The 27,813-nt window shown below is 29.2% G+C and overlaps 1 protein-coding gene and 1 long non-coding RNA gene across 3 annotated transcripts in view; one reads left to right on the top strand and one right to left on the bottom strand.

Annotated features, from left to right (window-relative positions):
• LOC141530952 (uncharacterized) overlaps positions 1–25,144 on the bottom strand; it is a 35,426-nt gene extending 10,282 nt beyond the window's left edge. The window contains exons 1-3 of one of the 2 annotated variants that reach the window (XM_074248356.1): positions 24,972–25,144; positions 24,248–24,582; positions 117–780 (exon numbers count right to left, since the gene is read on the bottom strand). In XM_074248356.1, coding sequence (XP_074104457.1) covers positions 117–377 — 261 coding nt within the window. In that variant the 5' untranslated portion in view covers positions 378–780; positions 24,248–24,582; positions 24,972–25,144. Of the gene's footprint in view, positions 1–116; positions 781–3,124; positions 3,145–24,247; positions 24,583–24,971 lie in introns of those variants that run through there. The other variant, XM_074248357.1, reaches the window with a different exon arrangement.
• LOC141530954 (uncharacterized) lies at positions 5,392–27,081 on the top strand. Its single transcript, XR_012479834.1, has 3 exons — positions 5,392–5,518; positions 26,449–26,648; positions 26,725–27,081. It is a non-coding gene; the product is annotated as an uncharacterized LOC141530954 (long non-coding RNA).
• Positions 27,082–27,813: the final 732 nt, after the last annotated feature.

Raw genomic sequence — 27,813 nt, 5'->3', positions numbered from 1 at the left:
ACCGTTAAATTTATCTCGGTCTTTAATAATAAATTACTTATTCCCGGGGGTTGTATCTCGTCGTACCGTTAGGGAAGATCGATTTCCCGAGGGAGAAACTAAGGGAAGATACTCACCCCGAAGTCACTGACCGCGAGAGAAGCCAGAAGGCAGTTCGAGGCGGTCCTGAGTCTCTTGTATCTGTAGAAGGCTGCTAGGATCATGGTGTTGCTGGTGATGGTCACCGCAGCGAGGACAAAAACTATCGAGAAGGCAATCACAACAGATAGAGAGCTTAAGTCGTCCCTTGCGTCAATCTTGGTAACTGTTGGCAAAAGGGTGCTTGTTATTTGGCCTGCGACCGTGCTCGAGATCGAGCCTGACGTCAGCCCAGACATGGTCTACAATCTGGAGAGATTGCAGGGACACTCTTTTATCCTCACTATCCACCAAATATATATATATATATCTATATGTGTATATGATCGTGAGCGGTGTGGGTGTGTGTGTGTGTGTGTGTGTGTGTGTGTGTGTGTGTGTGTGTGTGTGTGTGTGTGTGTTTATTATCTGTCGACAGAGGATGGTCAAGTTTCGTCCGGAAGTAGCCAAGGCATCGTCACTCAGCCACTAACGAGCTTCGATGTGTGTCAACTGGCAACGTCTTCTAGTACACCACCTGGTTGCAGCTATTATTGCTATTACTGATACTTGTGCTCGACGATCTGGTATCACGTTGTTTGCTCTGGTTATACTACGTCGTACAAGAGGAGATCCACTCACTGGACTCCATTTTACACCGACCTGAAACAAATAACCAAAAGAAAATAAAGGTAATTACTCTTTCAGGATTTTTCATTTTATTTTCACGGTCAATATATTTAGTGAGTATTTTTTAAGTGCTTTTCTCGGATTTTCTATTTTTTTTTTTTTTTATTCTCCGCAGTAAAAAGCACTTTCAAAATACTTTACCACCCGTTAAATTTTATTCCGACGGATTTACTTCGGACGGACATTAAATTTACTTTTATTGTGTTCAACCTCTGTTAGTTTACCTGTAAATTATCCTACATTCCTAGAACTCGATAAAAACACCCAATAAGAGAGAAAGTTCTTAGATAATTATAAGTTTTGCGTCAAAGGTATTTAAAGCTGTAAAATTTATTGTTAATTAAATAAATTTATAAACAACAGTAAAATAAAAAATAAAAAAATATTTTTTAAATAAATTTTTCAATAATTATTTTAGTAATTTTTATTGTGAGAATTTTTTTTTTTAAGTTATCTTTCTATGGTTTTAGTAAATGAACTAAATGAAAGTGGACGAGGGTTAATAAGTAAAAAGCTTTATAAGAGAGTTAATTCAATAATGACGCAGTAAAAGGGATTATTGTATTATCCATTAATTACAGTGGAAGGTTTTCAGGTGTCTTTGAATGAACGGTACACAGTAATGGTTTTTAAAAATTCATGCGATAATTTCGCTTGAGAGTAAGAGGATAAGTGACATGAAGAAATATTTATGAGCCAGAGAAGAACTTGCAAGCTTGTATTGATGCATTTAAAAAAAAAAAACTTAAAACAAGTAAAATATTTTTTTTTTAGTTTTATTTGTTGCTTTAGGAGCAACCTACTGGCTTAAACTCGGTAATCCTCATTGTAGATTGTGGAATCTAGGATTTTCTGACGCTGAAGTAAAACGCGTTATTCGTGACTACTCGGTGGATATGCATTAACCGTCGATGCAATAGTAATGAATGTAGTTTTCCCAGCAGACGATGAATAATAAATTAACCAAAGGAGTAATAATTAAATTATTGATTAAATTATAATTTTTATTGCCGTGTAACTTTTAAAATAACAGTGACGTAGACGGCAAGCATGAATTTTTTATGTCCTGGGTGTATTTCCAGCGCAGTGCGCTGAGTGGGTTGGAAAAATATTTAAAAATAAAAATGCTTGCAGGTTTGGGAATTGAAAGTTCGAGGAGCTTATATATATTGATATACATTTATGTATACAACGTATAACACGGTGTTGTAGTGGTACTTGTTGCCGAGTACAAGCGAATGTGCAATAGATGGGTTGATGCCAAGCTACCGAGCTATATATATATATATATATATATATATATATATATATATATATATATATATATATATATATATATATATATATATATATATATGTACAACGTTTCCATCACCTGAGGGACATGAATATTCAAATTACCATCCAACTCATGCATCCACGATTAATTTATCCTTATCATATAAATAACATTTGCTAACAAATTGGAAATTTGTTTTTCCGGGATGCAAATTAAAAGTTACTCTTTATTCAACCAATACAACGCCGTATTGTTTACGTTTCAAGATTACATTCAATTAAGGCGCTGCTTAAAGGCTTTTCCTCTTTTTTAACAAAGTTATTTATGTTAACATTTTGAAATATTGTTGCCGTACTACAATATCGTGAACATAATTCAAAAAGATAAATTACTTAAAGTAGCTTTAAAGCGAAAATGAAATTTTGAGATTTAAATTTATCTAAGATTTTATATTGCTGATATTTTATTATTATTAAAAACTTTTGACTTCCAATATCTTGAGAACTTTGTGTGACTTTTTTGCTTTGATTGATTTATTCAAATATTTACAATTCCGAAAGTTGAGTAATTTTGAAAATTTTTTAGCTGAAGAAAAAATTATTCAAATATAAAATTTTATTTTTATTATTTATCAATTTAATTGGATTTTTCACAGACCCGTTTTTTATTTAAATAAAATATTTATCATTCTCTCAACTTTTAGTTAACAAATGAATTTATTTTTATTTACACATTTTGTTTATTTTTACCGGTATCAAATTGAACAAAATCTACTTTCTCTCGGTAACATTTGATAAATTCATCCATACTATTTTAAAAAAAAATTATATATATTGTATACATAAAAGTATATTTGATTTCAATATTGACCGTATGAAATAAAATTTGTGTAAAAAATATTATAAATAAATTTCCAAACAGGTTATTATTACTCTTACGACCCAAAAAAATTTCAAACTTAAAAATAAAAAGTTTAATAAAAACACTTTAAAAATAAAGCTTGCAGGCGGTAAGAAATTAAATGAGAAGCGACGTCACCTGGCACTGGTAATATAGCCAGGACTTGCTGTTGATGCATGCTTCCTCAATGAGAAATCACATCACGCATCTGGTGTCAACATCCGGTATACATACTAACGGTACATATATTTTTAATTTGATCCCCAGTGTATGTACTTACGCCGTGGTTGGGTAAAACAAGAAGACTACACCAAGCTGAAAGTGAGAATAAAGTAAGAGTACGTGACCTGCCTGAGAATCTAAGAGCTCTCTTTACTTCTCCGTTTGAATTAGATATAATATATAAATGGACTAGAGCTCTAACTCCACTAACTCTAATGTAGACGCATTTCTTTCCTCTCTAGCATTTGGCAACAGTGACAGTAATAGTAATTGTAATTGTAGTAGTAGTAGTAGTAGTAGTAGTAGTAGTAGAGTCGGTGTTTCTGTCGGTGTGGGGTTCAATCACACCAAAACTCCCCCGGGAAGGTAACGGCTTAACAAGGCAATCACAGAGTCGCTAAAAAGTAGTTATAGAGTACCGCAGAGCATACAGAAAGTTTCCCAGACGGCAAGGAATAATTCTTCACCTTGATTTATATTATCCAGCAGTATAAGGTGGCTGTCGTGGATCGCGAAGCGATTTCAGGAAAGGGAACAATGTTATAAACTCTTAATTTAGTTTTATACTTGGAACCGTGGCGTTTAATTCAACACACGTGCGCTTATATTCTGAGCTCCTGCTCAGAGTTGCGAAAAAGAAAGAGTAGTAAAGGGTTGGAATAGCAAACGCCGGTCGGTAAACCGAACTTCTGGTGAGGAGAGGGTGACCGTGACCCTCACTATGAATGCTATAGTTTTATTCAACTGTGTTAGCTGTTGGGTGTTATATGTATGCGTTTGCATGAATATGCGCTTGCCAGCCTGCAGTTAATGTCTACATAGCAATGTTATACATTCTGCTGAATCCCAAGTAGAGGTGCAATACTCGGAAAATCACGCATACATAGTTGTTGTATATATTCCATGTACTTATAAATACACGCGTTGGAGAATGCTAAATCCGAGCCCCGGAGAAAGGGGTCGAATGGGCAGAGTGCCAAGTGCCTGGTAAATTTCTCTCTCAGCTTCCACAGTAGACAGTTGATGGGATATTGCTGCTTGCAATAACCGAATTAAAATATTCTTCTGACTCGAGTTTTGGCACGCGGCTAAAGGATGACATCAATTTTATATTTGCTTTATTATTTATTCCTTAAACAATAAATCATAAACTCGGAAACACTTATCACGTGAAATAACAAATATGATATTTGTGAAGAGAGCATCATATTAATAATTGCTTTTCTTGGAATCTTGTGTCATTTTTAATTGCAGTTTTTTATTCAAAAATCGATCTGATGTTTTTACTGTTGCCACTTTATCGCCATACTCATTAGATGTTTTTAAATCACCATGGAAAAATTTTTTATGGATAAATCATGCTACGGAGAAAAAAAAATTTTTTAACAAGAGAATATTTATAAAAACGAAAATTCGCTTGGCTGAAATAAAATTATATTGAGCCAAGAAAATTTTTTCTTGCTCCAAAATAACTCGAAAAATTTTCATAATTCAAATATACCTTTTTTTTTTTTTGTGTATAGTAATTTTTGCTATAGCAAATATTGTCGGTTCCATGATTCTTGATCCTCCGACAAAATATCTTAAATTATCTTTTTTATTAAAATTTTAAATTCTTTCACTAATATTTTATATTTTATAAAATTACTACTATTTTAAATTTTTTTATCGAAAAAATTATTTAAATTTCAATGATTGATTTAAAATATTAATAATATTTCCATTAAAAAATTTTTTTTATAAAATTCCCATAAGCGTTTAATAAATAAATAATATATGAGTGAGTTATTTTAATTTCAATGATTAATTTATAACATTAACTTTTACAAGAGTACACAGCTCACGCACAAATTTATAGTAAGTAGTAAATTTAGCGTTGTAGTAAAAATAAAATCCACTTAATATAATGCAACGCCGGTGCAGTTTTATTCAAGAGTGAATGCGGAAGAACTTGAGTAAGTGTGTGGGTGACTGAGTTTAGTTCGGTTCAATTGCAGCTAAAATCGATCGGTAGCATCCTCTGCTCACGACACACGGTCCCATGAACAACGACCGTGACCTTGGTCGCGAATGCAACCGCTCAAGGTCGGCGCCACGACGCTCAGAGCTTTTCTCTTGCTTATTACTAAAGTTAGTATCTCTATCTCTCCGTTCCTCAATCCTTATTTACAATGGGGCGTCACCGCGTCTCCACGTGCCTCCGTATCGTACTTTTTTCGTTTGTGCCAAACTCCTTTTCATTGCCAATCTTTGTGTATCCTTCATTCTGTTTTTACGACTCCTCTGCAGACATCAATCTTTATCAATTTCGTATGTACCTTTTAAATTTTTATCATTAGATTACTTTTAGCTTTTTTATGCTCTGTTAATACCGACCAAAACATAATACTTTTATTGCTTCTACTTGTCTCTATAAGTGAATAAATTATTTTTGCTAAAAGACTCATTTTAACCCGGCACAAGATCGATGCATTAATTTACCCACATAAAATAACTGAATATTCTACATATAATAAATAAATAAAAAAAAAAAAAAGATAAATTTTGACGTTTGTATAAATTAAATAAATAATAATTATAATTAGTGTATTGAAATTTAGGGTTCGTGCTTTTTAATAATTCAATGTTTAAATTTCTTCAAAGTTCCCCTAAAACATGCGATGCTTGGATTCTGTCTTCATAGAAGACTATAAAAAATGTAATTTACTTCAATGAAATTTGAATTACGGACTTAAGTTATTTTAAATTTTAATTTATACTAGATGAAAGCTTTTAATAACTAACTTGCAATGTTAAAATTAAAGTTTCATCAAAAGGTTGGAACAAAAATGTTATCAATTCAACTAAGTGATTTAATAATTAAATCCCGAATGGAATTTAACTAAAACTTGATTAAAATCTTGAAATAGTTATTTTTGCTACTTATAAAAAAATTAACATTATTAAATAGAATAAATTTTGACCTATAGACCTAGTTCGATCGAGCCCTCGATGATTATCAAGCATAATATTTGCTCGTGACAATAAAATTTTTGGAGTATTTTTTTTTTTTTTTTAGAGTTAGAAATTGATCTTAGCTTAAGAAAATTTAATTTAATCTAATTTTACTCGATCTTGATAAAAGATATTTTAACTCTTAAAAAGACGTCCTTGATTAAAGATTTTTAATTTTTTATCAGTGTCGAAATAACTACTTAAAAAGCAGCAATTGAAATAATTTAGCGATATCTTCAAGGTGAAACAATAAAATTGAAACTTTTAATTTAAATAATGGATAAAAAATTCCAAATTAAAATCATGAAACGGAACATTCTTCTGGTTATCTTTAAAAAACACAGCTATAGCGAATCAGCGGTAAGAGAGCTGGTTCGTACAGACATTAGAGGGTTTGCTGAGATAAGGAAGCCAACTAAAACGTTAGCAATCACACTACTGAGAATAGAGTGTACAGTTAATGTTGTTTCGTGATTATGGCGAGATGAGGGTGAATTAAGGGATGAGAAAAAGGATAATACGTGACGAAGGAAGAAATAGAAAAGCAAGGAGTAAAGAAAGGAAGCTGGAATAGCAGACGGAGAATAAAAGCAGAAAGATAGGCGGAAAGAGAAATGTACATTAGCAGGGAAACTGCTTGCTATACCAGTTTGATAGGAACAAATGAAACAAGAGACTACTTTACTCCCGTATATGATGGCATTGACGTCGACTAGGGCTGACGACCTCATCTTATCTACGTTATTCAACTTGATTCTACTCTTCTAGTTGTCTTTGTACCACAATGAACCTTAATCGCAGAACCTCACGGCAATATGTAAATCACTAAAATCGATATGCAAATGTCTAATGGCCCGCACCAGCCCGAACTTCATTTTCTGCGATGTTTATACCCTCTACTATTCTACTGTTCTTATTCACCAGAGCTTTTATTTTATCCCGAATTAAATGATGTTACTGTCACTTTTTTTTTTTTTTTTTTTTCACGAGGCTCTTTAGGATTCGAGGAAGTACTTGAGAAAATAAAGAAAATCTACCTTGTAACGGCTTCTTTTATCGCTATAACGGTATTTTTTGTGTATTCACAGAGAACACCTCTTAGCGATGACAAAACTACCTTTGAATAAACCCTCATCAAGATAAATTGCTTGGGCTTTCAACCTGACAAAACTCAAACAAATACTACAACTGATTATTGCTCACTTTATGTCACTTGACTTGATCACAAAAAAATACAGTTTATGACTCTTGAGGCTCAACAATTTTTTAATCAAATTTTCTATTAAACAAATTAGTTATTATTATTTTTTTTTTAATTATTTTAAACATTTTTTTTCTCCGTGAAAAATATCAAAATCAAAAATATTTAAAATTTTTATAATTGTTTTATTTACCTCGTTAAAAAAATATTTTTTTAATTTTTTATATAAATTATTTTCATGGATCTGATTTCTTCATTGTAAAAGCTGAGTACATTGTAAAAGCTCTTGTCCAAGACTCTCCAACTAAAACTAGTTGTCAGGTCATCTAGTACACGGAAACTTAGTGGTTCACTTCGACAATACTTATACTTATGAGTACTTCTGTATAATGTAGAAGATATAGTTATGCATATGTAGTAGGAAGATATTTTCAGAAGAAATTTAACTCTGAGTTTGCAAGTTTGCCCGAACAAACTTGTAAATTTTTATAATAAACAGCCTGATTATAAATTCGCTATTCTTAGCATCGTTACAGTTTTATAATTCCTGCTTGCCATTTTTACGAAAGCGTAATTGCTGACAAGTCTTTTTTTTTTTTTTTTTTTTTTTTTTTTTTTTTTTTTTTAATAAAAAATTATAACCAAGGGAATTTGCTGTGTAAAATTAGCAATTATAAATAAATTATCCGTATAAAAGTCTTGGTATAAATTTAATGGAAAAAAAACTTAAATTTGAAATGTTTTTTAACTTCTTTACAGCTGAAATATCTAAAAAAAATATTTATAAAATTGTTTGTGACACTTTAAAAATAAATGTGTCACTAAATCATAAATTTTTTGTCAACGTATCAATTGTTACGCGGACATTCTGACATGTAACTGATCACCGGACATGACATAGAAAAGATAAATATTTAACTTCAATATTCTGGGGCGTTATATTAAAGTTTGGCAACGTTACTTTCTTCGGAATTCCTGTCGGGTATTTCAACAGTCGTAAAGCCGTCATCGAACCCAATAGAGAGGGGAAGTCAAACGCCTGGAGGTAAAATGAGGTTGTTAAACTTAAATTTCGCGGCTTCTGACAAATAAATAATCGAGAAAATAAAACAATAAAAGAGGAAATAAATTGAAAACTTGGACTGCGCTTTTTAGGGCACGTACGTTAAAAATGATTTCCTTCCGGATGATAAAGCAATAAAGAAGCTATTTTTATTTACCGTATGACCTTTAAACTTGATCCCGATTGTTGCAGACGTACATCCATTACGACCTTGATCTCTAATGTTCTGTGCATAGACTGGACATGAAGTAAATTTGCATCAAAAATAATATAACACAGGGGGTAATGTATTACAGGACAACACATCACTGCGTCATCATTTTCACGTCATGCGTTATCTCCTTCTATATCATTTACCAAGTCAACCATTTACGACTTTTACGTTTTCAAACCCATTTTTTACGATCGTGCTTAACTTTATCTCTCTATAACTTCTATCTATATATATTAAAGTTAATTCTCCTCTTTCTCAGCTTCTCTATGAAAGTATAATGCATATAAATATATTCCGGATATATAAATAAAACAAAAGATTTCTTTATCAACAATCGAAACCCGGAATTCATTTAAACTTTACTTTGAACCGTACAAAGGTTTTACCCAAAGGAAAATAAAATAGCAATTCCCATCCTAGGAAGAATATACTTTTTTTTTATCTCACACATTATTATAATAGGATGAGATATATAGATATATATAGAATCAATTGGCTATAATATAGTATTTCTTCTCATCACAGAATTGTTAAGCGTACCGATTAAAATGAAAACAGGATGTCAGGCTATACACGGAAAATTACATTATAAATGGTAATAAATGTTCCATCGCATTCAAAACTAAAAAAATTACAATTCGAAATTTTTCTATTTTTCTTTTTTTCGTGTACAAGGATAGCAGATATTATTTACAATAAATCGATGATAATTCTATACAGAAAAAAAATTTTGAAGAATTTTATCGTCTTAATTTGAGTAGAAAAATTCTTAAACTAATAATTTTTCTTGCCCTAAATAAATTTTACTTGATTTAAAAATTTTTCGACTTGATTTAAGATCATCAAACTCTTCAAAATTATTTTCTTGGTTCAAGAATTTTTATCTTAATTCAAGTTAATTTTTTTTTTTAATGTATTTTTCGTTTAGCCTAATAAAAAAATTTTTATCTCAATTTTTCTGCCAACAAATTCAAAAAGTAAAAAATAAACAGTAACTGTGATTGAAAGGTAGAAAAGTCAGTTCGCGCCATTTCATACATTCTATCGAAATACTCTCTCCAGATAATTTGCTTATGCTGCTGACAAGTCATACATGTCATCAAGGATGTCGTTCGAAGTTCTCTTTTCTCCTTTCATACCAGTAAAAAAATCTCTGATACGACTTTTCTATTCATTTTTTTTTTTATTTCACTCGAGATCCTTTGAACTTGATGGTTGTTTTCTTGTCGGCTCGTTATCGCTGATTGGCTGATAAGCAGCAGCAAAAAATTCGGCGCAACGGGCTAACGATAGATTTTTTGCTTCATAATTCATTTCAGATTTTTTTTTTTTTTTGACTAAAAGAAAAGTGTAATTTAAAAATTGTTTGGACTTAAGACTAAAGGATCTTTGATCTTGGATATTAAAATTAATTCAAGTGTTTACGGGAATTCGTAAAGCAAACTCACGTTGAAGTAATGAGTTCACGTTTATTAATTCTTAGTTTGATCGTCTCCGCAATGAGCGAAAATTTATTAAATCTTGACGTTACTTTTCAAGTAGTTATATCCGTCGAGCGTATACCAAATATATTATACATTACAACTAGTTAGTAGTATATACATATATATTAATTTAAGTTTGAAAGGAACCTCAGCTTGCGGCTTGTACATTCTCATCGGCGCTACATCGTAGTAATGAAATTTTAATCTCGCTTTTATTCGCATCACTGACCTTACACAATTTCGAGTTTATATAGTAAGCCTCACTCTAAATGCGAGTGCAGAGGCTCCCTTTTCGCATATTTAACTATTTTTCCAGCCGATGCGCAATAACACGAAACTCCGGTCATATAGTTGTGTCTACTCATGTATGTTGTTCCGCCCCAAAGGTAATAATGTGTACACATGTTCTCATGTATATGAGTACGACCTAAATAGCTGAAAAACTTTTAAAGAATCTACATCTCACTAATAAAATTCCCACTATATCACTAGTGGATATTAATAAAATCAATGGCTGAGCATAAGTTGTCACCTTTGATTCTTTCTTTATTTGCTCAGACTATTTAAATATTTATATCCGTCTATTTTTATTCAATTGAAAGTTATTTACATTTGGAAGATTCAATTTCATTTTTATTTCTTCCCACAGTCTTTTTGTACCGATTCAGGCAATTAATTGCCTGGAGAAAAAAAAGGCAATCAGTATGAAAATGAGGTATTATTATTTCGTTAATGAATAGTTAATATCCTGTTTTAATTGAAATATTATTATACTATATAATTATTTTTATACAATGAAGTTGGTTTTAAGTGTGAATGAATAATGAATGAAAAGTTTTGAATTAAAAGGGGACTATTTACATTCTGTTGAGTTAGGTGTGAATGAAACATATTTATAATGTAATATTTTTGCTAGAAATAATTCAATGCTTTTTATGAAGTGGCGTTTTAAAATTTTATTAAAATTGTACGTAAAAAAAAATTCTTGGCTCTAGAATAAATTTTCTCGAGGAAATATTTATAAAGAAAAAATTTTAATTTCTTGCTCCAAAATAATTTTTTTGATTCAAATAAATTTTTTTTTTAAATAAAAATTTTAGGAACTTAATAAATAGAAATTTAGATTGCTCAATATATTATTATAACAATATTAATTCAGAATATGTATAAAAAAATTTTTTTAACTTGTTCTTTTTCGATTTAAAAGACTAAATTTATTGAACATCAGGGATTGTTGACATCAGTATTTAAATGTAATCTTTAAATTATGTTAAATTCAAAAATATGTGGGTGTATTTCAACTGCACTCATTTTATAGTAGATTATGTTGACATGCAATAAAACTTGTTGAATAATCTGATAAATTATAGAAACAAAGCAGTTTATCCGTGATAGTTTGATAGATGTTTCGAATAATTTTATGAAATTGAAAATAACATTATGTATCATATTATAATATAAGGTATAAATTATCATAAACTACGTAGACAAAAATATTTTCCGTGAAGAAATGTTTGATTGATTGATAAGGGATTTATCTTATGCATCAAGCTTTTTTAAAATATAGAAAAAAAAAAATAGAGAAAAGTTATTATTTTATTGAAGATTTATCAAAAGTGAGATCGAAGTTATGATTTACTGAAAGTTTAAAAAGGATGTATATATTTATGTAACGATTATTATTACTTTTACTCAAGTACCAGCTATGTATTCATACTATTTTTAACTTCTTTTCTCTCTAAAACGCCTCCAGATAAATAACCTGATCCAATTACTTTTATTAATAAAATAGTCCGATGTCAGTTTAGCATCTCACGTTTTCATTATTAACAATATCAGATTGTCAATAAAGTGATTGATTATCGATAAAAAAAACGGTAAAGTATTACCCAGAATTGTTGAAAAAATATTCCAAAATAATTTAAAAGATCGACGTGGGATTATGAGTAGTACAAAAAACAAATGATCAAAAGCAATAAGCTTTTAGTCCAATACAAGAGTAAAAAGACTCGAGAAAAAAAAGGTTAGATATTAACGAGCCGAAATAATAATCTCGGGTTTAAATCGTGGCCTTATCGTAATAAAAAATCGATATTACCATCAGAACTAATAATTTGATGACCCATTTTTTGTCCTATATAGAAACAGATAGAAATGGAACAAACTATGGCATGTCATTTGAGTGCCCAAGAGCAACATGATACTATTAAGTCCTTGTGTATTTTCTTCTCTACGAAGAAGTATCTATTATACAAAACGATATAATTTATATACCAGTTAATAAAAACATCTTTCTATAACAATATACTTGTTATTTTTTAATTACCCTACATTCAACTCTGTACGGCAAACTTAATTATGATAACCTTTATCAACACTCCCATGTGCATTTGTTAATTTAATTTTTTTACGCCTTTCATCTTGTGTTTCTGTTCATCATAAATGAATAAATAAATAAAAAAAACAAATAATGAATAATTAAAAATCCCGCATTGATATATCTTCAAAAGGACTGGGCTTTTCTAAGCAAAGGTGTACGTAGTATTTCAGGAAATGTATACACGGTCCTTTGACTTTCAAGGTTTGTCCAATTAGCAAACTGCCTAAGGTAGAACAACTATAAGCTAAGCAACTGTAGAGACAGCAGAAAGTGACTAAGAGATAAAACGAGATAAGGAAGCTCTATAATAGTAAAATGCTTTTTTTTTATTTATATATTTTTTTTTCTACCCTTTCCTTTTATTTATTACGTTTTTTTTTTTTTTTTTTTTTTTTTTTTTTTTTTTTTAATATATTAGATATTGTTGTCCATAAAATAGAAAAAAAATCACACTCGAGACTGAATTATTCTCTATCAATGCGACCTTACGATATTAAATTTTCTCTCCACGTATAATAGATACAAACGTGATCCTTTTATCAAATATAATAAAAATAATAAAAAGATAATTAGCTAGTTGGAAAACAATAGTCGTATGATCGATTTTTTCTAGCGTTCCCCGGTTACTCGTCGAGTCGTGTAATCAGATGTAACACGAGAATTTCTAATATCCTGGTTAATTAATGTGTCGCAGGTACGGAAAAATATCAAGGTGATTGGTAATTTTTTTTATTTTAATAATTATTGTTTATATTCTGGCTGTAAAGGTGAAGGCTACTGGAGAATCTATAAATAATAGCTCAATAGGGAGTATTGAGACTCCTGACAAAAATTATAATTCTATTTAGCTTATAACATATACCGTTTACGTTCTATGCAATATATCATGATTCATAATTCATAATTCAATGTTGGTCCTTGAGCTTGAAGCTCAACTCACTTTACATTGTCTGTGTCAGGACGGAAATTGATGGATCATATTATTAGTAAATATGTGTTTAATATTTTTGGAGAATCCGTTATTTTCTCTAAAAGGGGCGACCCATCAAATAAAATGAAATTAGCTAGTTGTTCATAGAAGTTTAAATGTGTCAAGGCCATTATTGTAAATTACCAGTACAGCAGAGATATTATCGAGAGAGGAATAATATAAGCTGTGCTGCATTCGACGGCCGCTGGGATGGATTATATTGAAATATAAATAGCTATTGAAAGCCGAATTTTGCCGAAGGTAACTTTAATTATTTACAACTGAAAGTTTTGATAAATTTTCACGTAAGAGGAATTTCAAAGTTACTCGCGGGCTGAAAGTTGAAGATTGAACGGCTTTTGCGGAAATACCTTCGTCAAAGTTTAACGTTTGGGTTACCAAGAAGTCTAAGTAGCGGGTGTTCGTTAACTTTTGCGACCGACATGAGGTTTATTCATTAAATGATACTCACGTAGAGAAGAAAATCCACAGTATTATCGAACCGTAAATATAATAAGATGATAATAACAATAATAATCGTAAATAGATCCAGAAACATTGACTTTGTTATAAATTCAATGGGCGTTTGAAAGACACTTATGTCATTTTGAAAAATCTTTATTTTATAAGTATTATAATGAACTATTTCATAATAAAATGGCCAATTATATCAACCTTGTACGTCAGAGACGCTTCATTCACTTGCGAATAGACTTTTCATGATTACTATTGTGTTTTATTATATTTTATTTAATTTATAAAGAATAATAGAGAAGCGAACATAAAAAACATTGAATTATCATTCCGACTTACTCTTCAGAGACCGTCTGAGCTGCGGTTTTTTTTCTATAAATTCCAATTAAATTTCATTGTTATTAATATATTGTCTGATTGTGGTTGAATTGCGATGTAATTTACGTAATTAAGTTTAATATATAAGCACAAGGGTCTCGAATTTTTTTGTATTACTTTAATATACATTGCCTGGTCGTTTCAGCACGTAAACGTACTAAATTAATTTGTGGAGTTTCACTACTGCAAATTACACTAAGCGTTTATACACACATGTATAACTATCCCAAGTGGAAAATTCACGGAGGATTACTGGGTAATTTACCTTCTTCAAGCAACTGTGCATGAAAACTGATTCTTAAGCAATGACAATTTATTTATGAAATTTGCGTTAAACTGATAAAACTCTTTAATATACATTTATTATAATTTTGATTTTAATATTTTTAGAGAACAAAACGGATTTTAGTTTTTTTTTTTTTTTTTTTTTTTTTTTTTTTTTTTTTTTTTTGTGAAAAAGTTTTATTTCATTATAGATGATGAAACTTTGAGAATTTATACATCTTTAAAACTTTAAATTATATAATATAACTCTACTAAATTTTTCAGAAGTTATCTTTAGAGAATAAGTGTTTAAGTTGCGCTTTTGTAGATGTTATAATAATTTATTTTTGTTTGTTAGTTTTAATCGATATCTTTAAAATATTAAATTTTTCATTTTTTATTTAAATTTAAATTAATAAGGATAACTCTTTAAATATTCATTTTTTAAATTAATTGTTTGATTTATTCTAATTATTGATTGTTTGAAAAATTCATTAATTAAATTTTTGATATTATTATTTGTTTGAAAAATAAATAATTTAAATAATGTAATTGAAGCATTTTTTAATAAACTGAAATCGATAAATTAATTTTTACATTTAAAAAAATGGATAGTTAAAAAAAAATTAATTAATGCATTATTGAAAAAATTAAAATTTAATTGAAGTACTCTTTACCTAATTAATAATTAAATTTAATATGAAAATGCATTGCTTGCAACTTTTATTAATTTCATTCAATTAAAAATTTTTATGCAATGTTAATAAGTAATTATTTGAATTTAATAACTTCAAAAACTAATTTCAAACTAATAAATTCATCAATCGTTGAAAAATTTTTTTATGTCAGTCCTTAAATAATTCTAAAATTATAAAAAAGTTTCATAATTCCGCTACTGAGATAAAAAATGTAAAGCCCCAAATTCGTAAGCCCATAAAACTTCCTGGTAAGAATTTTTTACAGCAAAATTAGGCTTGATTGAGCTTTCTTAACCGATCATTTGCGAAATACCATTTATAATGACTTTACTTAAATTAAGATTGTTTTGCCGCAGTTAATTAGACTCTAAAAACAAACATTATTAACTCTCTACAGGGCCAAAACTTCTAATTCAACTTCCCTTTTGAAATATAATCTTCGATCGTGTTCAGAATTCAAGGGTTCATTATATAAATTGTATTACATTATGTGACTTTAATACACAGTAAAAAAAGCATCAGAGAGATTTTTGGAGAAGGGAAAAAGTCAAAGAGACAAAATTCGAAGGGTTGATGATAATGGGGAAACCCGGCGAGTTGTGGGCTGAAACAAATAGCGAATAAATTTATATATATATATATATATATATATATATATATATATATATATATATATATATATATATATATATATATATATATATATATATATACGCCCACCTACTATGAATAAGAATCAGACAATATAAACTAACTTGTTATACTGTAATTCAGTTCTTTAATTACCCCACAAATCATGACCGGTGTCATATAATTGTTATATTTTAAAAACAATGGAAAATCAGATAAACGAAACGATTTAGCAAGAGTTTAATTAGAAAACTTTTAAAAAGTTGTTTGAACCACCCGGATGAATATGATTGCTATCTTATCACAAAAATATTCTAGTGTATAAAATAGTTATAATGAACCCGCATACGAATGAACTTGCTCGTCTATTGTCATTCCATAAGCGATTGTTGAACTGTATTATAACATCGATGAATAGTGAGATGAAGATAAACAAAATTTGTTTTATGTCAGGCATTAAATTGATATGCTACCAAAAACAGAATAAGAAGTGGCTTTTATTACGCCTACGCGATATAATCAACTTCGATGACGAAGGGTAAAAATGTCCTTGGTCAGTAAGGCGCCATCCTTGAATGATATTAAAGTTAAATTAATTGTCGACTTCGTTTAAATGCTCGTGTTAAATTACGCGGTTCCTTTACAATTTTCACCTACGCGCTTTTCTTGTCTTTCTCGATCTTTTGTAAACATTTGTATTATTTGGTTTCACTTTAGAACTACTATGGATTGCGCGTACTAGATTTTATAGGAAACACATAATATAATGTCTAACAGAATTGAAATAGTACAAAAGTTGAATAAATAATATTTTCATTAATGTTATAACCGACTTTACATCCTCCATAAAACATCAAAGGCGCTCAAAATTAATGTTTCACAAAGATTTTCCGTAATGCACTAATACAGCTAATAGAGTAAATAAATCTCTTTATCATCATAAAATATGGGAAAAAATTTACCGCTTTTCTTTAGCAATGATACTGAGAAATCGAGATTTTATAAAATACGTATGATATCAAATGGCGCATATTGGATGAGAGGATACATTTTTTAGTTGGTTTATGCATATGCAGTTTTTATCATAAATGCAAGGAATATATTAGCTATTTACTTGCGATAGAAAATATTTATTTTTCGTTTGTTTCTCCTGAAATCTTACTAGTCATACTCTACATTTGAAACAAATATAAAATTGTTTACTTCAACAATAGAGGATTGAAACAAGTCAGTATAAAATGAAACGTTATATTTGTCTGTATAGGTATAAGTAAACTAAATAAACTGATGAAAAATTTCACTTATTTTAATATGTATTAAATTCTAACATTATTATTTGAATTCAAATCTTTCATTTCATCTCTTCCCCTAGGACATACCGGATATATATTCCAGGAAATGCAAATGGGATCACTATATCAAAAGCTTCACTTTTTCACGAGTAAAGTCAAATATATTATATAAAGTTTAATACAATAAAACCTTTTCAAATTTATGATTTTTTACTTATCATGATTGATAGAAAAAATTTTTTTGTATTTAAATAAAATAGCTTTAAATTTTAATTTTTGTAATTTAAAAAATTAAATCTTATTTCAAAAACATAACTTAAAAATTTATGAATTATAATATTGAAATTTATTGGAGCATAAGATTAGTGTAAATATTAATGGGTTTGTGGAAAAAACACGGTGATGATAATTTTCACAGGAGCATAACACAGATGATAATAACTAACAGCTTGTGTGTCTGAACAAATACCGCAGATCTTTGTCAACAGAATAAAAACTGATTCTATTAGTCCTTTTACATTTGTCGGTACACTGTCTGTTCCTTATTCTCATTTCAACTTCCACAATTTTAGAGAACGAGGTTGAAAAAAAAAAAAAAAATATTAAAACTAAACTAAACAAAAAAAAAAAATAGTTTAACTAAAAATAGAAACTACAAGGTTATTTAAAGGAATTATTCCATTTGTTTATTTGCTTCGTTGAGCTAATGAATAAAAAAAAAAAATTTTTTTCCCTCTCGCAATATTCAAAAATAAAATCGACTATGACTAGAGCTCAAACGTAGATTAAATAGTATCATTTAAACGTCTCTCTAAAGCTAAATCCGACTAAATTCGTCGAATCGACTGAGAAGATTATGATGCTGAATGTGCAATGAATTTATTAATTTCTACTGATTGCCGATGCTCAGTAGAATGGACCCACGCAAATTATGAATGATTGATGTATTTTATCATTCATTAAATTATTTTTTAATTTTGAATCAATCGAACGAAATAATCCTAAAAATAAAAATATAATTCGGTATTATAAATTTTTTCAATTCGAGCGGAATAATATAATACGATGAGAATTTATTGAAGCGCAAAGTCAAAAATTTAAGAATTCCTATCGGCAGTCAAGAGAACAAAATTTAGGATCTATAGATACATAAAGTACATATATATATGTATGGGGAGATAATTCGCTGACAGCTGTATCAGAAATCTCGTGGGATTTGATCGGAAATAAAGTATTTCACACCTTTATATTCTCAATCTTCTGTTTTATTTTTTTATATTTTTTTTATTTAACTTAACTTTATTTTATTTTTTATTATTACTTGGCTGCAATGCAGTGAAAAGTGGTGAAAGGACCCATACCGATAAAATAAATAAAAGCGGAAGAAAAAGAAGTAATGGAGAAAAGAAAAGTGGCAACAAATAGTGTCCGATAAAAAATAAAAAACGACATATGCGCAAGACAAGATAAAGTGCATTGAGATATATATTTCTTGTCTGTCGAGGATAAATTTCGGATAGACAAGTAATCTGGTCAAGCTTTAGTCGAACGGATTATCCTCACAAAAGTCCTTGTCGCTTTTATTACTTAATTATGTTTAATATAAATATTTTCTAAGACAAATATAAAATAATATGTATTATTTAGAAAAGATCTCATTAATTAGCTATCAGGAACGGCTGCCAGTTATTACATCAACATGACCTCTAACCATATACTGTGTCGTAAAAAGAAGAAAAAAAATAAAAGGGGTGAGAATAAAATAACGTGTAATTCAATTAATTTAAAATTATCTGTTATAAACGACGAAGAATATGGACACATACGTGCAGATAACACCCTTGGGGGTTGAGTAAAGTTTAATCGAATCCGTTGAGGCCTGAAAACCGACTAACTATACTTGGTCAACTGTTAGGAGCTTCAGAATTGACATATAGCTAATAAAAAGTTGGCCGACGGGCTTTCGGAAGCTCGAGCAGGTCAATGATAAATCGCGCAACCGAACAAAAACGCAGGAAATGAAAAAAATTAACCCTTTTTTCGTTATTTCACATTTAGTTGGTCTTGAGTTTATTTTATTTCGTAAATTACTTTTTCCGGATGAAGATGATAGCTGGAATAGAAAAATTTCACCAGAGTTAACTAGAATTTAGAAAAAAAACTTGAAAAGGCTACTTGAGAAAAGAATTAGAAAATAAAGATTGGAACTGCGTCTAGAGCTTTAACTAACGAATTGGCAATTATCTCATAGACATTACAAATAAACACCGAATGATATAAAGGCATAATGCTATACACGTTTCTTAATGTTGATGTTTTACCCGCAGACCCACAGTTAAAGCGATGTTTAAAGCATTATTCAACATGTTGATGAGTTACGCTCAGCAGTATCTCACCCGGAAGATATAATATACTTCTAGATCGTTTGCTTACACATAATGCCGTTTAAATTTGTTGACAAAAACTTCCTCGAACTTTACCGATTTTATTGCCGCTAAGGTTGACCTTGGAACAAGTGTATGTAATGATATTTTCGTCTTGAATAATGAAAATATTTTCTTTATGTGTTTTCATACACATGTTTAAAAAAAAAAAAAAAAAAAAAAAAAACACACATTTGTATGAATAAAGATCGTACGTATTTTATGTAGAAGAAGAAAAGTTTTAAGAGTTGAGTGATCAATCACGTAACGAAAAAAAAGGTTTGCCTTAACTTGCTAATGCAAGAGGTTGGAAAATATATTATTTAATATCTATAGCTGTGATTTTAAGAGTTTTATTAAAGTATGACGATGGAAAATTGTTCTTGTGACACTTTTTTGGCACTGCTAAAGACTTTAAGTTTAGTTTTAAAATTGTTGTTTTATAGTACCACTTTTAAGGATAAAAACTTAATGTAGAGCAACCCCAAAGAGCGCGTTTAAGATTGTTGACGTAATACGTAATCTGATTGAGTTTTCACACCCTTTTGAGTGTATTTGTCATTTCAATTACACAGATTAAAGTTTGAATTACGGTGACAAAAACATTATTCCAAATATGATTTGATATTTACTGTGTAAGTGTTGCTTTAAAAAAACTCTATGACGCCCACAGGTATACTGTGAGTATTTTATTAAAATAATAATAATAATGATGTAAATAATATTAATTAAATTTTTGAAGAAAAAATCAAGGTATTGTTTTACTAAATAAATTTTTTGCATGGTTATAATTACGAAATATATTAAAGCGATACTTCGAGTTTTTGTGATAAAAAAAATTAAGTTCTAAAAAATTCAATTATTTTTCACACACACTTTCTGAAAGTATTATTTTAGCTAGACAAATAATTTATGTGTGTAAATATTTATTGAAATATTATTACGAACATGAAAAAAAAAAATCTTGTGAATAAATTTTCTTATCCAAACTCATGAAATAAAAGAAAAATTTTTAATTGTTTGTTTTAATATTTTTGAAGATTATTTAAATTTTTTGTTTAAAAACAATCGGAACTTTGTTTGTTTGAAGATTGATGGTCTATTAATAAAAATCCAGCCTCTGTATTGAATTATTTATTTTCTTTCTCCCACCACTTATTAGGTTTCATTTAAAATGTAATTGAAGTTTTTTATTAAGAGTATAAATTCATGACAAAATTTAATCGATTGAAAAGGCTGAACCTATCATTGCGAAAGTTACGCAATAAAAAATATAGAGATAGTAAAAGTTCAAGGTGAGCTAGTATGAGCAAGTATTAAAAATGAATTTTTAATGTAACAGAACTTTTTTGCCTTTCATTTTTCATTTACATGAATTTTTTTTTTTTTTTAAACTCCAATTCTAAAGATAAATTACTTAAAAGAACTCTAGTTGTTATTCTGCTGAAAATGAAATTTTTCACAATATTATTATTATTTTTTTTCTCTACAGGAATAAATTGAATTTTAATTGAAAAACATTTAGCGCAATATTATCCGAGTATTATATTACCACTCAACTCTCGAATAGCGAGAAAATTTCTATTTCCAAAGAGTTGAATCAAGAGTTTCCGCGCGAATAAACTTCGATCTCATAATGTTTGAAACAAACCTGAAATAGATGAGATAAATTATAATTTCAAATTTAAACCATATTTGAACTATTTTCAAACATTTTAGACTTTATCCGCTCAAATTTATCTTATTTATTGACACAAGCACTTGATATGTTAAACAAACAATAATATTATGCCATAATTGCACATGCATGCACAATTTCACGCGTTATAGTCGCGAAAGGTTATAACCGCAACTACGATTTCAGACACTTATATTTAATATCACTTTCAGAGACAAATATATATACCTATGTAGAAATGATATACCTTTTCTTTCATAGTTTCTATAGTATAACTTTTTGTAGACTAATAACCGAACTAAATACAGTATATCACGAGACAAAAATAGTACTAGGGTTTATTCGAGGACATTAGCTTGATATCGTGGGATGCCCAACGATAATTACAAAGAACATCAACTCAAAATTAATACCAAATTACTTATAATAATAAATAAACGATTAAGTAACTAACCATTCGCCCACTTTCACCAATTTCTTGATTAAAAGTATAACATTTATGTATACTATATTATTATATCACAATTAATAATAAATGCTATCAATTTTCTGAAAAATTTAATAATTAATTTTTATCAATTATGGGCTTAAAAAAATTAATTAAATTTTTTAAAAGTAACCCTATTACTTTAAACCTTTTTGTATTAATTAAATTTTAATTTTTTCCAGATTACATCGGTTATATTCAATTTGTAATTTTTTCAAAAATATTTCCATAACTTAACTATTTTATCCGATTAAAAAAATTTAATATCTAAAGCAATTAATCGATCAATTTATTATTAAATAAAATTCTTATTATTATTAACTTATTTTTAAGCAACTTTTCCTAAAATATTTTCAACAAATTCAATAAATTAAATATTTCTAGGGTAAATTTTTCTCGCAGTTTATTTTTTCCACAACTAAATTGATTTCCTATATACCATTAAATTAACTTGGGTGGACGTGACTTGATGTGAAATGCGTTGAGTCAGTCGGAACTATCGTGGGAACGCAGATGAGCAGTATAAAGAAGATAACCAGAGTAACAGAGTAGAGAGAAGCCACGAAAATTCATCGTATGATCATCATATATGTCAGGCAATCACCAATTGCGATTCCGTGCGTGATGTCAACTGCGAGTGTGGCTTTCATCCACGATACACTATTTAAACTAATCAATCCACATTCATTTAGTTTATCCCAACGTATACGTACATTAATTAACTACTACATATACTACTGCCTATATAGCTGGTACACGACATTGTTATGCTTGGCAGATTAATAATAGAGCTATAACTAAATTCGTATTAATAATTCAATATTATTGGGTAACAGTTTAGTTTATTAATAATCATAAATCATGAATTGATATTATTGAATAAAGAGATATCATTTTAGATTTGATTTAATGCTTTTGAAATTTTATTAATGATTAACGAGTTAATAAACGCGTTTTAATTATCTTTTATAGCTCGAAAGGGGCAAGACTGTGATGTACAATAAATTACGAATTGCGTTGCTTAACGTTATATTGTTTTATATGCTCGTACACCGACTGCGAAAATAGCTGATAAGACCGAGTATAACCGAAGCAAATAATCTGACACTGCAGGATACTATTCTTGATCATTAAATGTGCTGCTCGTAATCGCAATATAAGTTTGTAATATTGACACAAGCTATGTGTTACATTACGATACATTGATTTCTAAATGTTAATGTACAACAGATGTAATTATTATCGCAGTTATTTACTAATACTAATACTAATGGCTCATACTATGCTAACGAGCGTAGAATGAATTTTTTTTAGAGTCTGAGTACAGAATAATAAACTAGAAATAACTATCGTTAATCCGGTTTGTGTGTCTGGTAACTCAATTGACAAATTGATTTCATTTATATGCTAACGTTCTCTGTCTGAAATAAACTCATATATATTTTTTTTTTTTTTTTTTTTTTTTTTTCATTTGCAAAATGAATATATCTTTATTCTTTATTTAATACGTTGCTCTCTATCTCATCGCTTTTTCATTATTAACATACATTCTATCTATAATTTTTTTTCTCTGTATTTTTAACCTCTGTCCGTTTGTTAATTATTCACGTCATAAATTAAATTTATAAAAACTCGAAAAATAAAGCAAGAAAGAAACAAAGAGAACTGAAACTGAAACTATCATTGGGAATACTATTTTCTACCTCAATTTTCTCATTTTTTCATGCATAAAAAAATGACAGACCAGTTTAAGATGAGCAAAAAAAAAAAAAAGATATGATTATCAAGTTGAAGTATTTTTAAACTGACGGTATAATTTAAATAAATAAAGTATTTATATTCCCATAAGATTTTGTGGTCGAGTAAATTTTTTTTTTTTTGTTTATAAGCCGATAAAAAAAATTGAAATTTTTATTGAAACTTTATTCAAGTGTGAAATAATAATAAAAAAATTTTTTGAATCACTCACTGTAAAAAATTGACGATACCAGTGAATAGGAGCTAATTTAATAAAGCAATTAAATAATTATCACGGTTAATTGTTAGCTGGTAGTCATTGGCGTATATCCCTATAGTTTGAAATCGGAATGGGATAAAATGAAGTAATCGGAATTCTAGTATGATCAAGGCGTGCCAGTTAATCAGCAGTGGTATAGGCAATCTAGCAATCGGAGTAGAGATGATGCGCGTTAAGTCCGCCAAACCCTCATCCCTCGACACATACATCACCCTTCGATTTCAGAAAGTTCTCAATGTTTTAGTGAGCTAATTTCCGCGTCGAATAATCCGATAATGCGATACTTAAATTCTTCAATTATCTTCACATTATTCATTTAAATTAATTTTTATAATAATTAAAAAAAAAATAACATTATTTAAATTTTATAAAAAATTTTTTAAATAACTTACCAATTTTTTAGATGACTGGAGTATTGAAGTAAAAACTTTTAAAAGCAATCACATTTGTCAAAAATAAAATAAAACCACGAAAACAGCAGCCATCAATTAATAATTATGTTTGTCTTCAGACTGTCAAATATTCGTATAATAAAACAAACTAACCGGTGTGAGCTGATGATGGATAGCGTGCGTCGCGTCGTCGCGTGCCAACTGAAAGCGTCAACGCCTCCCTGTATACGGCGTCGCGACGCTCATATCAGACCGGCGCGTCTCATTTCTCCCACTTAATACACGATTCCTTTTTGCTGAGTACGAGTTTGTTTCTCCACGTGGAAAGTAAAAGTCTGTTAAATTAAGTATCAATATAGTAAAAATCATAATCATAATAATAATACCAACAATAATAATACTAAATTTATAAGGAAAAGAAATAAGAAGATAGGCAAGATACAGACAAATAATTTAAATACCCAATATTAATAGACTTTGAGATTGAAGCTCAATTCGTAGAAAATAACTATCTGTAAGAGGTTACATTACTGATAAAAAAAAAAAAGATACAGTTATATTTGGATCGGTTAATTTAGCTTACTTTAAGCTTTCAGGAAGTAATAAAAGAGTCTGAGTGTTAGCTGAAACTTTGTACAGGCGAAAGATTGTTTTTTCTACGTTTAATTATGATTATGGAAGTTTATAAATAGATAAATATAATGTAATGGAATTAAAGACTGACCTGTTTGTTTCAGAAGCGTCGTTTCTTCTTTAAAAGTTTGTCAAGTCGGAATTTTTCATTTCCTAGTTTATTGTTATCGATCTTTGGACGTAAAAAGCAAAGAGACGATTGTCTTGGAATTTCTGAAGAATATTATATACATGATATGAATGAAAGTGCATGAATGAAATGATTCAATATATGAACATTGAAGCCTAAACATAGTAACAGGATACCTGAGTCACATTTATCCCAGCTCTATGGGAGTAGTTGCTTCTTTCTATATAAGACGTATGATATCACATTTTCATGATATCACTTCATTTTTATACAATAAAAAAGAAAGATTATAAGCTCTAACTCTTTTCTTTCTATCCTTGACCAATTGAAGTAATCCAGACGTTTCATGTTACATGGATATTAACGTCGTTCACTCCTTTATCTATTCACTCAAGTTAAAGTAGTCTTAGAAATTTTTCATGACCGCAAGATTTTCCAGAACTAAAATAAAATTTATCATTATCATTAAAGTTATCAATAATTATAATGAAAAAGTCATATTGTAAAATATAAAAGTATTCTTCGTTGAAGAAGCTGTTTTAAAATTTTATTTTAGATAGTATAACAAAAAATAAAAATTCAAGTATCCTTACCTCTGAAAATAATCCACTGAAAATTTCAACTCGGTAAAAGAAAAGTTATGTGATGTGTATTAAAGTGGAAAACTCGGTGAGAAGAGGGCGAGAGTTCACCAGGTCATCGTGTCATTGTAAGAGGGAAATGAAAGTAATCAGAATGCACATCAAGTGAAGAAGTCAACCGATTAATACGTTGAGGCTTAACCAAGTTCCTACAAACTTGATTTACTAAATAATAAGCTATTACACGGTGTCAATTGCTTGAAGCACGTTGTTTAACATTACTGAAAAAATAATAATATCAATAATTGAGTATAAAAGAAAGAAAAGAAATATGTACCTTGCAATTTAATTTTAGTGAAGTCAAGATTAAATAAAAGTAAATGCCGCTTACAACTGTTTAAAATGTAGCTTTGGATTCTTCTTTTGGATGATTTCCCTCAGGCCTGTAAGTTTTCTTCCGAGTCTTGCATTTATCTCAGTATTTTCTCTCCAAAACAACATCCAATGCTTGAGGGGCTTTTTCAGCATTTTGACGTCATCGTTGGTCACTTTAAATAAATAGAATAAACTCTTTTAATGTTTGTAAAGCTTTGTTAATTTTTAAATTAATTATTTTGGTCAGGATCTAGTTTGTTAGTAAAAGCTTTTACAAATTCAATAATCGGTATCTCAGTTTAATAAATTATTTATCAAGCTTCATGACTGGCTTTTTCTATGTAAAAAAAATCAACTTTAATCCTATTTTTATTTATTTTTAGTTGACCTTTAATCTATTTTTTTTTTTGCTGAAAATAATCATAAGCCGGATAATGTGGAAGCAATGTTGTTTCAACTCGTCGATATTGTAAATTTTTTAGCTATTACAGAGACCACTGAGTGATACAAAACCAGGCGACATAACAAAGCGAAATTTCACAACAAAATCGATGCCCGTTGAGCGATAATTGAAAATTTCAAACGACAATTTTAATAATTATCGTGTACCATCCAGTGTCATCCACAATGTGTTACGGTATTCCCGATATGACGCATCACGTCAGGCATTAATAATTCTGATGTATGTTCATCCTCGTTCTGACCACAAACAATTTTATCTGGAATAATAAATTTGTTCGGTTTTTTTTTTTTAACAGATTAACTTGGATTTAGCTGATGCTGATATGATGTATGGTAAATATCAAATAAATTGAAACTATTCAAAAGGATGATTGATTACATAGGTTCCGGAAATTTTGGTGGAATTTCCGTTGATAGAATATATAGTACCCAAGTGTTGGCAATTCACAGAAGTAGGAACAAAACCATCCAAGCGATGTATCTCTTGAGACCCGATGAAGCATTTTGGCAAAAGCAATTTAACCACGTACTCTCTATTCAGTTTATCGCCATAACCACACCAAAGATGATGTTCTATTAAATTGTACAGCTGAATAAACAATACTTTCTGTAATTAAAATCACAGTTACTATCAAGAAACCTTAAGGCTTTTGATACTTAATAAAAATTAAGTTGATTTAATTTAATTTTTGAAAATTAATTTTACAAATATTTTTTTATCTAGATAAAAAGAATTTGAAGGTTTAAAATTATTGCCAAGTTCATTAAAAGTACCTTGAATATATTTCTCTTTCTCTGGATATGAAAGTAAAAATAAATTTTGATATGAACGAAATAAACCAACACAATTAACTTTCAAGGATTAGTTTTTAAAATTTGAATGGCATGTTGCCATTTGTTTCACATTCCTTGTACGCTAGAAAATAACTTGATAAAATATAATATAGAGAGTAACAGTACCCAGTGCGCTAACTTACATATAATTTGCTTAATCCGCGATAATTCGATTTAGCATGTCCAATCGTAATTCACAGAAACATCATATAAGGATGAGTGGTGTCCTCGAAAGCTCTAATGGAAAAAAAAAGGAAATAGGCCAAGGTCCAGATCTCTGCGATGAAAATCGTCTTGAATAGCTCTCCTTTACTTACCGCTACTCATAATTCAATCTTTATTTTTTTTTTCTATATTTTCGAACACCTACCACAGCTTAGCTTACCTTTTTTTATATTTATCACTTGATGGTCAACATAATTTTATTGATAATAGCGTCCCAAGTATACCCAATTTATTTTTTTTTCTCTGGTTCATCCTTTGGAGTATACGGATCCTTAAATAGTCTATAAACCCTAAAAAAGGTTTTCATATAAATTGAAATACTGTTA

This window comes from Cotesia typhae, unplaced genomic scaffold (genome assembly GCF_013202065.1).
Source record: "Cotesia typhae breed Kobodo isofemale line unplaced genomic scaffold, CoteBio_Ctyphae contig_5, whole genome shotgun sequence".
NCBI classification, from domain to species: Eukaryota; Metazoa; Arthropoda; class Insecta; order Hymenoptera; family Braconidae; genus Cotesia; species Cotesia typhae.
Note: the sequence above shows the minus strand (reverse complement) of the source record. Positions and strands in the feature narration are given on the sequence as shown.